This window comes from Lethenteron reissneri, chromosome 24 (assembly GCF_015708825.2).
Source record: "Lethenteron reissneri isolate LAM-NWPU_2019-01 chromosome 24, ASM1570882v1, whole genome shotgun sequence".
In the NCBI taxonomy this organism is placed as follows: Eukaryota; Metazoa; Chordata; class Hyperoartia; order Petromyzontiformes; family Petromyzontidae; genus Lethenteron; species Lethenteron reissneri.
The window spans coordinates 11,050,529-11,064,010 of record NC_083802.1 but is presented as its reverse complement, the minus strand read 5'-3'; the positions used below and the strand labels follow the sequence as shown (position 1 = coordinate 11,064,010).

Here is a 13,482-nt window from a genome sequence, read left to right as displayed (position 1 = left end):
ACATGTGTTAGTCTGCGGAAGTGTTTAATAAGCTGTGGCTGTCAGGGCAAAAAACATTTGCATATTCGCAAATAGTCCATTTGGGTCTGGTGTACACCTCCAAGCTTTGAGCAACCTTTTGATACATTTATCCAGTGTTCAATAGGGTATGTCGCAAGCTGCGCTCTATAGTGGAGGTTCGTCAATAATAGATGTTTTACTTGAGCTATCATGCCCTCTCTCTCTCTCCCAGGTCAAGGACGAACAGATGGACGGAGCTAATGCACACTAATGCTTTCAGCCTTAGTTGGACAGTTGTTTTAACGTTCAATAATCTTCTTGGTTCTTTCGGTAAAGTCACGTAGAAGGGAAATAATAAAATAAGAAAAATAAAACATAATAAAATAAAATAATTCTCACGACGTTTCGGCTACAACACAAGCAGCCGTCTTCAGTGAAGAATGAAGACGGCTGCTTGCGTTGTAGCCGAAACGTCGTGAGAATTATTTTATTTTATTATGTTTTATTTTTATTATTTTATTACTTCCCTTCTACGTGACTTTACCGAAAGAACCAAGAAGATGAATCCCTGCAGTCACGAAAGCTTTAAATCGAAACGTTCAATAACTTAAGCGATGTACGTCCAAAATCAGGCTACACTGTTTGTTAACATCGCAACGTTATCTATAGGCATTTCATGCAAAGGAATTAATTGACTGGCTTTGCCATCTTACTGGTGACGCGTCATCAAAGATGAGCGTAGACGTTCTGGTGAAACCATGCTGCCGTTCCGTCAGTCGGTCCAACAGGTCCTGCTTCTCTTGGCCCCATCTTCTCGCATTTTCCTGAATCTAATTATGGCAAAAATGTAGAGAAGTCACGATCGTTCAACCTGATCATTTGTTCAATATTTATGATGAGCGCCACGGTGAGTGAACATGTGACTCAGAATACGAATCTGTATTCAGACTGGAGGAATTCGATGAGCTATGAAGCTGTTCTTTTTACAGATGTCCAGGCTGCATAGCAATGGCAAAATGTGCTGACTTTTGTCGTATGATGAATGCTGTGCCACACACATCAAGTTGTGGATTAATGCACCAAAAAAAGTATCTGCCTCTTTCAGGAAGTATGGGGCAATGATCTTCAGCAAAAGTGGCAATGAGTCAGTGGTGCAAATTTACTTTCTAATATCAATGGTTATCAACCATCAACTTAAAAAGTAGGACTCCATTGAAGTACCCTAATCTAATGATGCATGAATCAACCCATAAAAAGGCACTAAAATTTTAAATATCCTGTGAGTCAGGGACAATAAAGATTGCTCAAACAGTTTGAATATGGTACCTGGGCAGTGGGTAAATTGATGCTGTAAAGGGCCTTTAAATCAATATATGTCGTTCTTATCACGTGTCCAAAGTAGCTCGATCATACCTGTTCCTCCAGAGAGTGTGTGCGACCTTCTGCTCTCTCCAGTCGAGCAAGAAGACCCAATTTCTCCTGGTCATGAAAGGGCTCCACCTAATATGAAACCAAAGAGAACCTTCATCATGGGACCACCTTTGCCAGTACCAAAATATACTAATAGGGTTTTTCCCCTTTTTTTTCTGGCAAGAAAAACTGACACCTTTTTGCAAGGAATCATGCTTACATTAACCACAATACTTGCAGTCAAATGCAAACAAAAAAAACAATACTCTGACAATTTATGCATTGTCTTTGAAACTGATTGGTCCACACCAAAGACAGCTTTCTTTAGAGCCTAGTCTCATATGGTGTTCGACCAGATGACGCCAAAAGGCGCACAGTTCAAAGACAACGCACTACCAGAGTAATGAGAGTTCGGGGTGAAACAGCTACATCATGGGACCTCCTTTGCAAGTACCAACCAATCAGTTTCAAAGACAATGCATAAATTATCAGAGAATTGTTTTTTGTTTGCATTTGACTGCAAGTATTGTGGTTAATGTAAACATGATTCCTTGCAAAAGGAGTCAGTTTTGTTGCCAGAAAAAAGGGGAAAAACTCTATTAGCAAAGAGAACCTATCAAACAACCTTTAAAACACATTAATAAAAATGTGGCATATGAAGCATTAAATAAATGATTACAATGTATAAAACGCACAGCGGGAATTTTTAAAACAAAATAGAGAGTCGGTTTTCTCAGTTGCTTCAAGTAGCTCTCTGTTGTGTTTTCGAATTGTATGACCTGTTGTTCAGCACGATGTCCGGCCTTTTTCTCCACGTGCTGGAAGCCAAAGGAGCTCCCAGTGATGCGGACAGAAACGTCGGACAAAATACCGAAAATGTGCTGTACGACTCTAAAACACATCGGAGACCAATATTTACAGTTCAAGTTTATTTTATTTGTTGCACAGATGCTTCCGTTTAGCTGGTTTCCTGGCTACTTTACGAGGGTGCATGAGCATAGCAGCAAGAAAAACAAGAGAGAAAAACATCAATATTGCACAGAACGAGTGCAATATTAACGAGTGCAACTAACAAACGAGGAATACAAAAAATAGTCCAGATACGAGAGCAAGAGGCACCAGAAAAAAAACTTAAGTACAGGTGGAAGTAATAAAGAGATAAGTCTTCTTGGTTCTTTCGGTAAAGTCACGTAGAAGGGAAGTAATAAAAAAATAAAAATAAAACATAATAAAATAAAATAATTCTCACGACGTTTCGGCCACAACGCAAGCAGCCGTCCTCAGGTGAAGAAGCATTCGTCGTGAGAATTATTTTATTTTATTATGTTTTTTTATTTTATTTTATTTTTTATTACTTCCCTTCTACGTGACTTTACCGAAAGAACCAAGAAGATGAATCCCTGCAGTCACGAAAGCTTTAAATCGAAAGAGATAAGTGTTGGTCAATAACAGCATTAGGCAGGAAATGCTCAGATCAACCATATACCGTAGGCATCATTACCATGTGAATGGTGGGGATGACATCAGCTGTCCGAATCATCTCAAGTTCATGCCGCAGGCGAGCATTTTCCACCAAAAGCACCAGCTGCATGTCCCTGGCGGTGCGCTCACTCTCATTACCTGGCGGACGTCATAATTTCGCGTAAAGCATGAATACAACGTGGCTTTTTACGTACAAAAACACCTAATTTTCTAAATTAATATTTCGTGTTTCTTTCGCAATTTGTACTCCACTTGTCTGATCGACATCATGCACTTCTGATGAGCACGGTTGGCTACGTACGGTGCGAAGGAAGTTCAACATATGTACATACATGAGATGGTGCTATTGATATAAGTTTAATATTTCCTGTGGTGGGGACCAGTATCTTCAAATCCAGATATGTGATTGGAGGAAGTCGTGACCCACACCTCCCCATCTGAGATTACACTCACGATGTTTGGATTGTGAGCCGAGTTTTTTCATCAGCAGCACCGGTGGCTGTAGGAGCCCTGTACCAGAGTGGGGCTTCTGAATGATGCCCAATCATGGATTCAATCGGGATGAAATGTTTAAAGCAGAGACACATTTGCATATATATTCATATTCGGGGTGGAACGATGCATCAAATCACTGATTGATATCAATTCTTCAGCTCACAATACAAGCATTGTTTTGCGTGATTCACATTTCACTCGGCACCGATGTTAGCCATGGTGAGGAATAAAACACAGGTCTCCGGCTCCAAAAGCTGTAAGACTTCTCGTTGTATTTTGTGTCTCTTTCGCAATTTTACTCCACTCCGATCAGCACGGTTGGCTACGTACGGTTGCGAAAGAAGTTCAACAACATACATACAGTGAGGGAAAAAAGTATTTGATCCCCTGCTGATTTTGTACGTTTGCCCACTGACAAAGAAATGATCAGTCTATAATTTTAATGGTAGGTTTATTTGAACAGTGAGAGACAGAGAATAACAACAAAATCCAGAAAAACGCATGTCAAAAATTGTATAAATTGATTTGCATTTTAATTGAGGGAAAAAAGTATTTGACCCCTCTGCAAAACATGACTTATTACTTGGTGGCAAAACCAATCAATTTATAACATTTTTGACATGCGTTTTTCTGGATTTTGTTGTTGTTATTCTGTCTCTCACTGTTCAAAGAAACCTACCATTCAAATTATAGACTGATCATTTCTTTGTCAGCGGGCAAACGTACAAAATCAGCAGGGGATCAAATACTTTTTTCCCTCACTGTACATAGAGACCTTGAAATATTAATCTGGAGCTCTTGCAAAGTAATGGGTGGAGACCGTTAACTCACGACACTTGAGAAGCCGGTGTAATCACACGTGGCCGAAACTTAGATTCGACTTCAGGATCTTAGCAGTGCCAACTCAACTATCTGGCCACACATGTTCTTGAGAGTATTCGGCTGCTAGTCATTTCCACATGATAAGCCACATCACTGAGCTATCATTTGTGGCCAGGTCGCTTCTGAAAAAGAGCTGTATAGCTCAATGGGTCTTTGCTTGATAAAGTGAACAATAGTTTAGCTTAGTTTTTTTTACACGATTACTACATGTATGTCTTCTCGAATTAACCACCGTAATGTACTTACCTTGCTTTCAAAAATTACAATCCCTCTATTGCAAAATGACAACAATCGCACAATACTGAGAGGAAAATAGAATTACGTAAAAAATACAACATTACCTTTATGTGATTTGTTTTCAGTTTTTCCATTTGCATTTGATGCGACGCTTCTTTCCAGCAATTTTTCCATTTTTTCTATCACCTATGGGGATGATGGTAAGGACCGTCACTTCATGATTAATGCACGTGAAATTCAATTATTAATTAACTTTGCTAAAACATTATGAACGGTCATGGGCCACAGTTACCAATATTTCCAGCTTACCTGAAATGTTAGTTAATACAAATAATCATTAGTTTTCTAAAGCATTCACGGAAATACTTTATTTTAACAGCACGCAATAGATACAACTTACATAACGAGTAATCGTAATGTCAATGTATAGCCTTTATCAAATACAACGAAGTTTGAAGCCTGGTAAGTAACTTTAAATTACACATCACCACGATAGACTGTGCATGGTATTATGAACTAAGATCCCAGCTGATAAAAAAAATTAACATGATAAGCCACTTCGTTGAGCTATCAGTTGTGGCCAGGTTGCTTCTGAAAAAGATGTAATTAACTCAGTAGGCCTTATCTGGTAAAAAAAAAGTTTAATTTCGCTCATTGAGCCCTTCCTGCTGAAATAAATTAAATCTATTTATCTATTAAATACCATCGTTTTTAGAATACAGATTAGGCATAAACAACTGTCCATGAGAGTATATACATTTAAACTTTTAAATGCCTAAAACGAACTGCAATTAAATTATTACACTTCACCGCTTGTAAAGGATTGGTTTCTCATCTTCATCATTAAATTGGTATTGAAAGCGTAAACTTCCTCCTTTAAAAAAGCTACATTCTTGAAGAGACCTATACATAACATGAGGTCCACTACATTACTCCCAAATATAAAATAAAAGTACGAAGCAATCTCAAATAAATAAAATATAAAAAAAGTCATGCTTAAGTTAAGCAATGAGGTAGAGCAGTGGCAACTCATGGCACCAATTTAAGGAAACAACACATTTTGCATCGGGTTTCAGGGAATGTGTGCAGATAGTTCAAGTAAAACGCATTCCTGCGGAGGGAGCTGGTAGGAACGTTGGGTTGCTCAGTCAATGGCCAGGGTCAACGGCGGCGTGGTGTATTCCGCAAATATGCCCGACTGTGAGGGCGGGCACAAGCCGGCGTGAGTAGGTTAAACGTTGAGTTTTATAAGGGCACCACAGGGTGACCAGCCCCTCCACACCCAGCCCCACTCCTCCCACCCCCCACCCAGCCCCACCCTCCCCACCCAGCCCCTCCCCACCCTCCCCAACCAGCCCCTCCCCACCCTCCCCACCCAGCCCCTCCCCACCCTCCCCTCCCCACCCAGCCCCTCTCTCCCCACCCAGCCCCTCCCTGCACGACGGACGGACACAATAATCCCCTGTGGGCTGGTGGAACCAGTGGGTTCCTACCAGTATAACACAAATGTGATGGAGTGTCTCTTCTCCATCAGAGACGCGCATGTGGTCTCTAAGTCCCCAGAAGAACTAGTGGACACCCAGCACTGGTGGTTGACATCACGATACCTGTCTTCCAGTCATCAATGGAATCACCTACGAGCAACTTTGTGAAATTCCAATGATAGAGGCTACGTAATTGCGGTGGCTACTCGCTGCAACCTCGGTCAGTATGCTGTCGGAATTTGTGCCATGCGTCGTAAAAACTTGTAGAAATAAAATAGAAAGCATATATTTATGAAAACACCCCCCGCCCCCCATTACGTTAAATGACTATATAAGTACTGTAATCAGAGTTTATCACATTCAGTTCATTGCATTCAGTAGACATTAAGAGATGCCTATAAGAATAATGCACGCAAAAGGTGATTTACAGAGAGCAATCGGTGTGCTTGTGCTTATATTACCGCTTGTCACGCAATATTACCTTCCCATATATTTCATGAACATAGCACAGTACAAGGCTATATAAAAGTCTTCATATGCATGTATATGGGGTAACTTCTCACAGCCTCTATGCAACATTATTACAACAGTAAAAAAACGTCGTACTCAGACTGTAAATGTTGTGGCTTGGCTCTCCAACACACCGGTGTGCTGTACTAGTGACGAATTGGCCACGTTCTGTTTACATGTCAATCCTTACAAATTGTCTGTGTCGGGTGGCGATGGGTTTAACGACACATTTATATTTACGGGATCTAACCCAAAAAATCCATATTATGGATGATATTGGTCTCGAAAGCCTACGTGTTAAACTTTTCCCACATCGTAAAGTTTTACTCCTCCTTTATGTGCACCTTAATGTGGCATTAAAATATTGGAATGCATCTCTTAAAGACTGAAATATGCCTAAGCTAACCCAGAGGGCATAATCTCCAGATCTACCAACCCTTTCTGCAAAGACAGTTGCTGCCTCGCGCGCTTTCAGATGCGTTTCTGCGGCCGTCTGGAACGCTCTTCCCTCCGGTATTAGGATGCCAATGGAGCTATGCACTTTTAAATATAGGTTGACAACTCAACTCATTTGTTTCGAAGCAATTGGCACGGGTTGGCTACGTATGGTGTGAAACAAGTCCATGATCTTATAGAGTGCATCAGTGATCTTTAGTAGAGTCATCTCAGTGCTGTGGAACTTCCGGTACGCCGACTGCAACGGGCTGAATCTGCCCGTCGCAGAAACGTGGGGAAGTAACTGCTTCAGACAAAGGCAGTTCTATGACCTTCGAAATCGTACTCATGTTTTGATATTGGCCAATAGTTTGTGGGGGTCACAATAGCTCAGGCCAACTTTTTTTTTATTGCCTCTGTGGTCCAAGTATCTTGGGAAAGTAAACCTTTAGTTTCAGTGGTCTAACGCATGATTGAAAATATAAAACACCCACTCATGTTATAAACTATCTACGCATTGATAAGTCTTACAATGACCAATGTAACATGACTCACACAGGGCTCCAGTTTCCTTATGGCCTCGTTTGGCTTGGAGATTACTCCTACACGAGTAGGAGTTTACTCCTACACGAGTAGGAGTTTACTCCTACACGAGTCCAAGTCATTGGCGTGACTCAATACGACCCGATCGCCAGGCGAGACAATCCGTTTTGTTTACAGCGCGCGCGATAACGTCAGTGGAAGCGAGACGTCTCGAAGTCTGCGGCGAAATCACCTTTTCCTGTTGCCGCACCGTGTCCTCCAGCCGTGCCGGCCGTGCCGCCCTCTCCTGGTAGCGCAGCAGCACCGCCTGCTGCTGCCGGTGAGCCTGCTGCAACCGAACCAGCTCCTTCTCCCGATCGGCTTTCTGCGAAACACAAGGCACACACTATGAGACATCTCCTTTACCAGTGACAAAATATAGTAATAGGTTTTGACCCTTTGAACTGGTACAAAAAAACTGACACCTTTATACAGGGCATCATGTTTGCAATAACCACAACACAAGCAGTCAAAATGCAAACAAAAATAAACAACTCTGATGATATGCACTGTCCTTGAAGTTGAAAGGGTGAAAACCTATTGCTATATTTTGTCCCTGGTAAAGGAGGTCTCATAGTGTAAATGCTTACCCCGAGCTCTCAATACTCTGATAGTGCGCTGTTTTGAGTTGTACGCCTTTTGGCGTCATCTGGTCCAACACCAATGGAGACTAGGCTCTAAGAAAAGCTGTCTCGGGTGTGGACCAATCAGCTTCAAGGACAGTGCATATCATTATCAGAGTTGTTTCTTTTTGTTTGCATTTTGACTGCTTGTGTTGTGGTTATTGCAAACATGATGCCTTGTATAAAGGTATCAGTTTTTTGTACCAGTTGAAAGGGTAAAAACCTATTACTACAAGGCACATGTGGTGCCACAACGACGGGGCCGCTCTGCCGAGCCAGGGAGCCGCCCGGCTTCCCCCACCGCACTGCCCCCCATCACCCGCCCCACATAAGCACACACCCGCACGCATTCCCCCCCCCCCCCCCCCATAGAGCTGGAAGGGAAGGTCACTTGATCGACCGGTTTTTATCCGAGAGACCCTTATCGGGATTAATTCTCACGGTTTCCGGCGATCAGGGAATTGGATGACCTCCCCGTGCTACGTGGCACCGCGGCGCTGCGGCCGGCCTTAATATGGTGTGGTCGCGGCGTGGGGCATTCGGCCACCGCGGTTGAGGCGCATTTCCCCCCACACACACCCCCACGAGTCGACGGGGCAAGCAGGGGAGGCACGGGACAGCATGAATAGCGGGGTCACAGGGGCTGTTGCGCATAGTCATGGGGGGTTGGGATAATTGCGCTTGAGCGCGCAGACCCCATTGTTAGGAAGGGTAAGGGAGTAATTAGGATGTACGCCGCCAACGTCGAGCACTGATTAGCATATCAACAGCGCCTGGGGACTGCCGTGCGCGGGCTTGGGGTGCACGAGCCCATTGTTCAGCGCAGCATCCCCTTTGGAGGTAGGGAGGATAAATAGAGGAGCGCAGAGGGGAAATCGCTCTCTTACTCCAGCGCCAGGCGACCAGACGCAGCTCGAGCCAGCGACCCGGACGTCCGTGCGACGCACCGAGGCACGCGGTTAACAGAAGGATCAGCGGACCGCCGTGGACACTTAACAGTGAGTAAGAAGGGGAATTAGAATCATAGCCGATAAATAGGGAATAGGTACAGGTTTAGTGGAATAGGCCAGCCTCGTCGACTCACTGATTCAACATCAATTCGCAGGTGGCATATAATAAATCATTAATAGCGAAGCGTGGTCTCGCGTGATCTTGTCGTGCAGTGTGAGCGTGTGGGTGCGCTGTGTGCACAGTGGTTCGCCACGGGAGTGAGCGCTGCGCGGAGCTGAGCGCGCGGGTTGCGTGTGGGAACGCGTGTGGTACTGTGTGTGCGTAAGCTCGCGGCGTGCGTAATCGGCGTACCCCAGGTGCGCGATTGTAACGTGAGCGGCCAGCGCGGCGCAGAGAAGCGCAAGAGTGAGTGCCGTACAGAGCTGTGTGTGTGGGTGTGCGCGTACGTAATTAACCATGCCTGCTACGCGGACCCGCGGTGGAGTGGAATCCTCGGGCGACGGCTCCCACCCCATGGGTGAGGAACTTAGCAGCGGTTCGCTTAGCAGCGGGGGGGCGATTGATGATGCTAGCCCGGCCGTTAGCATTATCGAGGGAGGGATCTCGGGGGCTAGCGACCCCCACAAATTGGTGTCGGAAGCGGTACGGACCCCCGCGTTACCTCACGCTAAAATAAGACTAATATTTACCGGCCGGGGGGCCCCTTCGTGGAAGGCATTCGCCCGCAATCTCTTAGGGGCCAAGGAAATTAATGGATGGACGGACGCGCAGGCAGTACGTCAACTTAATATGAATCTTGATGGGCGGGCAGCCGATTTTGTAGAAGCGTTACCCGCGAGCGCACAGACACAGCTAGAGGAGCTGATGCGCCGACTCGATCAGCGGTTTGGCACGCGTGACGAGGAGGAAGCAAAATCGGCCTTAGAGGCGCGCCGGCGCCAACCTGGCGAAGATCTACGTGATTACGCCGAGGATGTGCGCGAGTTAACAAAGATCGCACGCCCGGGGTACGCAACTGATGTTATTGAGGAACTGGCCGCCGAGAAAATCCAGCGGTACCTGTCTCGCACGGCGTGGTGGCAGCCAGACATGAGCTGCCCACGTCTTCCCTTTAACGCCCTTGTCGAGCGCGCACGTAAGTGTGAAAGAATTCACAGCGAACGCGCGCAGCTCCGGGGGCTGGGACGAGAGCGCGCCATTGCGAGCCTGCTCTCGGAAGACGAGGAGGAGGAACAGGAGCTCGCGAGGACGGTAAGGGGCCGGGAAAGAGAGCCTCCAGTGTCCCGCGAGACAACTCCGGGATGGGTTGCCGGTATACAAACGGGTATAAAGGATGTCTCCGGCCAGGTAACCCAGATAGACAACAAGGTAAACCAAGTAGGTGAGAGGGTAACCCAGGTACGCGAGGAAACGAATAAAAATATGACCCAACTGCAATCCTCCGTTGAGACCATCCGATCCGAAATGGGGGACCTACGCGCCACGGTGGGAGGGTTATCTGGGAGGGTAGCCCGACTAGAGGCAGAGGGTGGACAGCGGCGTAATGGGGGGGGAGGGAGCGGACAGGGGACCCGCTACGGAACCGCCCCCCCTCCCCGGGCATGTTATATGTGCGATCGCCGAGGGCATCTAGTGAGAGACTGTCCTGAAATCACCCGAGCTAGGCAGGCGCGGGGGTTAAACTCCAACGCCTCCTAGTGAGCGGACCAACTAGGGGTGCAATCGACGCGGTCCCGATACAAATAGACGATAATGAGAATAATGGCGAGCGAGTGATCTCCACACAGGTTCCAGCAACAACGCCCACAGAAACGGTGACTCCTGGCGACTGGCTGCGGGAGCTGGTGGCGGGGATCACGGGGGCCACGTCGCTGGTGGAAGGGGAGGTAAACGGGGTGCGTACCCGAATCCTGCTGGACACGGGGGCGGTGGCCTCGCTCGTGAGCGCAGCGCACTGCAGCGCGATCGGGGTCGACGTGCGTCACCTGCAGGCACCGGACCGCGCGCTGCACACTGCGAGCGGAGCCGGAATGGGGCTGCTGGGGAGAGCCACCCTAGAGGTCCGCATAGGCAGTCAGGTGTGCACCCAGGAGTTCTACGTGTCGAGTGCGTTGTGTCACGAGTGTATCGCAGGTACCGACCTCTTAGAACGGCTGGGACTCAACGTGCAACCCCGCCAGCGATGCGCCACCATGGAGAGCAACGGCGAGCGGATACCATTCTTGGGACGAGAACCGACGCGCCCCCGCTTCGCACCTGTGGCCGCTATCCTGGCGACGGCAGTCACCATCGGCCCGCTCACCGAGATGCTGGTGCCGGTGGCAACATCCCCCATCGACCCCGCGCTCCGACCATCAGGAGAGGTAATGCTAACTCCTCACCCGGAGTTGGCAAAACGGTATGGGTTAGTGGGATCCGCCACATTGGTAAACGCAGATGGGGACCGATTGTTTATGCGGATGTTTAACCCCCACAATACCCCAGCGATACTGCGACGGCGCACCCCAATAGCCACCGTACACCCCCTGCACGCACGCCACTCTAACGACTCGGTGTTCGCACTCTGGGCTGAGGACCCCGGGCGTCCTGAGGGTGACCAGGACCTGGCCTGGCGAGTCGGCCCGACTCCCCGAGCCGAGGTCGTTCCCCTGCTCGACGCGTTACATGTTCCATGGGCGGATTTACCTAAGGGAGAGGCCGATCGGTTGCGCGAGTTACTGCGGGAGTATGCCGACGTATTCAGTGAAAACGACTCGGACGTGGGTCGGACCGATCTTGTTAAGCACCAAATTGACACCGGTGCAGCCCGACCCATCAAACTCCCTGCGTACCGAGTGGGCGCACCCGAACGCGCCCAAATCAAAGAGGCAGTTGGGGACATGCTTCGCGATAACATAATTCAGCCCTCGGCGAGCCCCTGGTCAGCCCCGGTGGTACTAGTAACGAAAAAGGATGGGTCAACCCGGTTCTGCGTCGATTACCGTAAACTAAATGCAGTCACGCTCGGCGATGCCTTCCCCATACCCCGCATCGACGACACCTTCGACAGTCTCGCAGGAGCGCGGTATTTTTCCACCCTCGATCTGGCGTCCGGTTACTGGCAGGTGGAGATGACGGAGGAGGATCGGCCAAAAACAGCATTCACCACCCCGATGGGCCTGTTTGAGTTTCGAGTGTTGCCGTTCGGACTCACTAATGCGCCCGCGACGTTCCAGCGGTTGATGGAGTTGGTGATGCGGGGCTTGCAGTGGGAACAGTGCCTGATTTACTTGGACGATGTGATAGTGTTCAGTAGATCTTTGTCTGAGCATTGGTCCAGGCTTCGAGAGGTGTTCCAGCGACTGCGAGCGGCTCATCTCAAGCTCAAGCCACGTAAGTGTTACATCGCACAACGCGAGGTGGGGTACCTCGGGCATCGCGTCAGCGAGGCAGGCGTGCGCACCGATCCGGAGAAGGTACGCGCCGTAGTGGAGTGGCCACGGCCAAGGAATCTGACGGAGATCAGATCATTTTTGGGGCTCGCCACCTATTATCGTCGATTTGTAAAGGGATTCAGCGAGATTGCACGCCCCCTCACCCAACTCACCTCCCCTAAGCACCCCTACCAGTGGACGGGGGCCTGCCAGACGGCCTTCACCACTCTCAAAGACCACCTCACCCACGCCCCCACCCTCGCTTTCCCCGATTTTACCACCGATTTTATTTTGGACACCGACGCCTGCAGCAGCGGGCTGGGCGCGGTGTTGTCACAGGTACAGGATGGGACGGAACGAGTCATCGCGTACGCCAGCCGGACCTTGAGTGGGGCCGAGCTGAACTATTGCGTGACCCGCCAAGAGTTGTACGCCGTGATTTTCGCATGCAAACAGTTCCGGCCGTATTTGTACGGCAGGAGATGTCGCGTACGCACTGACCATTATGCTCTGCAGTTTCTTCTTACATTCAAGGAGCCGCGGGGGCAGATGGCCCGGTGGTTGGCGCAGTTGCAGGAGTACAACCTGCAAATCGAGTATCGGGCTGGCCGGACGCATGCAAACGCGGACGCCTTGTCGAGGCGACCCACGGTGTACGCCGAGACGAGGGCGGAGGAGGCCTGCCCGTGTTTCACGGGGGGACGCTGCCGGCAGGCAACGGACCCCCGAGAGGCCGCGGCCACTGACCCCCCCCCAGCGAGAGAGAGTGCAGTGTGCGCCACGGAAACCCTCACAGGTGGCACTGAGGATCCCGTCGACCGCCCGGCAAGCGCGGGACCCGCGGCTCGGGACCCGATTGGACGGATCCAGGAGGACGTCGGCTGCGCCTTCCCGGGCCTAAACGATGAGCAGCTGAGACAGACCCAGCAGCGAGATCCGGATCTGGCGGCAGTGGAGGCGGCACTGCGAGAGGAAAAG

The 13,482-nt window shown here is 48.7% G+C and overlaps 1 protein-coding gene across 1 annotated transcript in view; it reads right to left on the bottom strand.

Annotated features, from left to right (window-relative positions):
- Positions 1–13,482, bottom strand: part of LOC133346344 (coiled-coil domain-containing protein 33-like) — a 97,183-nt gene that overhangs the window by 3,587 nt on the left and 80,114 nt on the right. Inside the window, 5 exon segments of the mRNA XM_061557840.1 lie at positions 714–830; positions 1,414–1,500; positions 2,912–3,030; positions 4,611–4,692; positions 7,711–7,842. Coding sequence (XP_061413824.1) covers positions 714–830; positions 1,414–1,500; positions 2,912–3,030; positions 4,611–4,692; positions 7,711–7,842 — 537 coding nt within the window.